Source organism: Fulmarus glacialis, unplaced genomic scaffold (genome assembly GCF_000690835.1).
Source record: "Fulmarus glacialis isolate BGI_N327 unplaced genomic scaffold, ASM69083v1 C13638703, whole genome shotgun sequence".
In the NCBI taxonomy this organism is placed as follows: domain Eukaryota; kingdom Metazoa; phylum Chordata; class Aves; order Procellariiformes; family Procellariidae; genus Fulmarus; species Fulmarus glacialis.
The window spans coordinates 1-961 of record NW_009241307.1 but is presented as its reverse complement, the minus strand read 5'-3'; the positions used below and the strand labels follow the sequence as shown (position 1 = coordinate 961).

At 40.4% G+C, this 961-nt stretch overlaps 1 protein-coding gene across 1 annotated transcript; it reads left to right on the top strand.

The window, feature by feature from the left end:
* Window positions 1-9: 9 nt before the first annotated feature.
* LOC104070260 (olfactory receptor 5V1-like) lies at window positions 10-855 on the top strand (the record flags this gene model as incomplete). The annotated part of the gene is made up of 1 exon (XM_009586307.1): window positions 10-855. A coding segment is annotated over one exon (846 nt), but the record flags the coding sequence as incomplete, so codon positions are not given.
* Window positions 856-961: the final 106 nt, after the last annotated feature.

Genomic DNA, 961 nt, shown 5'->3' with positions numbered 1-961 from the left:
ACTGTATTTTTAATTATTTACTTAATAATTTTATTAGGAAATATGGTAATCATGGTGGTCATAAGGACTGATTTCCACCTTCACTCTCCTATGTACTTCTTCCTCTTTCATTTAGCCCTTGTTGACATCTGTTATGCCACTGCTGTTGTTCCAAAGATGCTGGTGAATTTCCTCATGAAAGGAAGCACAGCCATTGCTGTCAATGCTTGTATGACTCAAATGTTCTTCATCTTCCTCTCAGCTGGGTGTGAAGTTTTTATGCTTTCAGTAATGGCATATGACCGATATGTGGCCATCTGTAATCCACTGAAGTATCAAGAGGCTATGAGCAAACATTTCTGTTATCAGTTGGTGGGGAGTGCATGGGCAATGGGTCTCTTATATTCAGTTCTAAACACAATTCCTGTGTTAAATATTAAATTCTGTGGGCACACAGAAATCAAACATTTCAGCTGTGAGCTGCCCCCTCTCTTGTCTGCTGCTTGCAGTGGGACCTTTCTCAGTAAACTCATTCTTCTTTTTTCTGCTGTGATCTTTGGGTCCAGCTCCTTTTTGCTCACCCTCATCTCCTACATCTATATCATCGCCACTGTCTTGAAGATACAGTCTGCAGAAGGGAGGCGCAAAGCTTTCTCCACTTGCAGCTCCCACTTCATTGTAGTAGGGTTACTCTACATAACTGCTCTGTTCCAATACACAAAACCCAAATCAGTCTCATCAAGCATTCTAGACCAAGTGCTGTCCACCCAGTACAGCATCTTAACTCCCATGCTGAATCCCATCATCTACAGCCTGAAAAATAAAGATGTGAAAACAGCCTTAGGCAGAATTCTAAAGAAACTGCAATTTGTGTAACTGCTGAGCTGTATATTTCAAATACATGTTCTTTAAAACATGGACTTATGAGAAAATTACCTATCGGGATTCGCTGGTTGCGTTTTCTAGGTTAAGTCATAAAAAA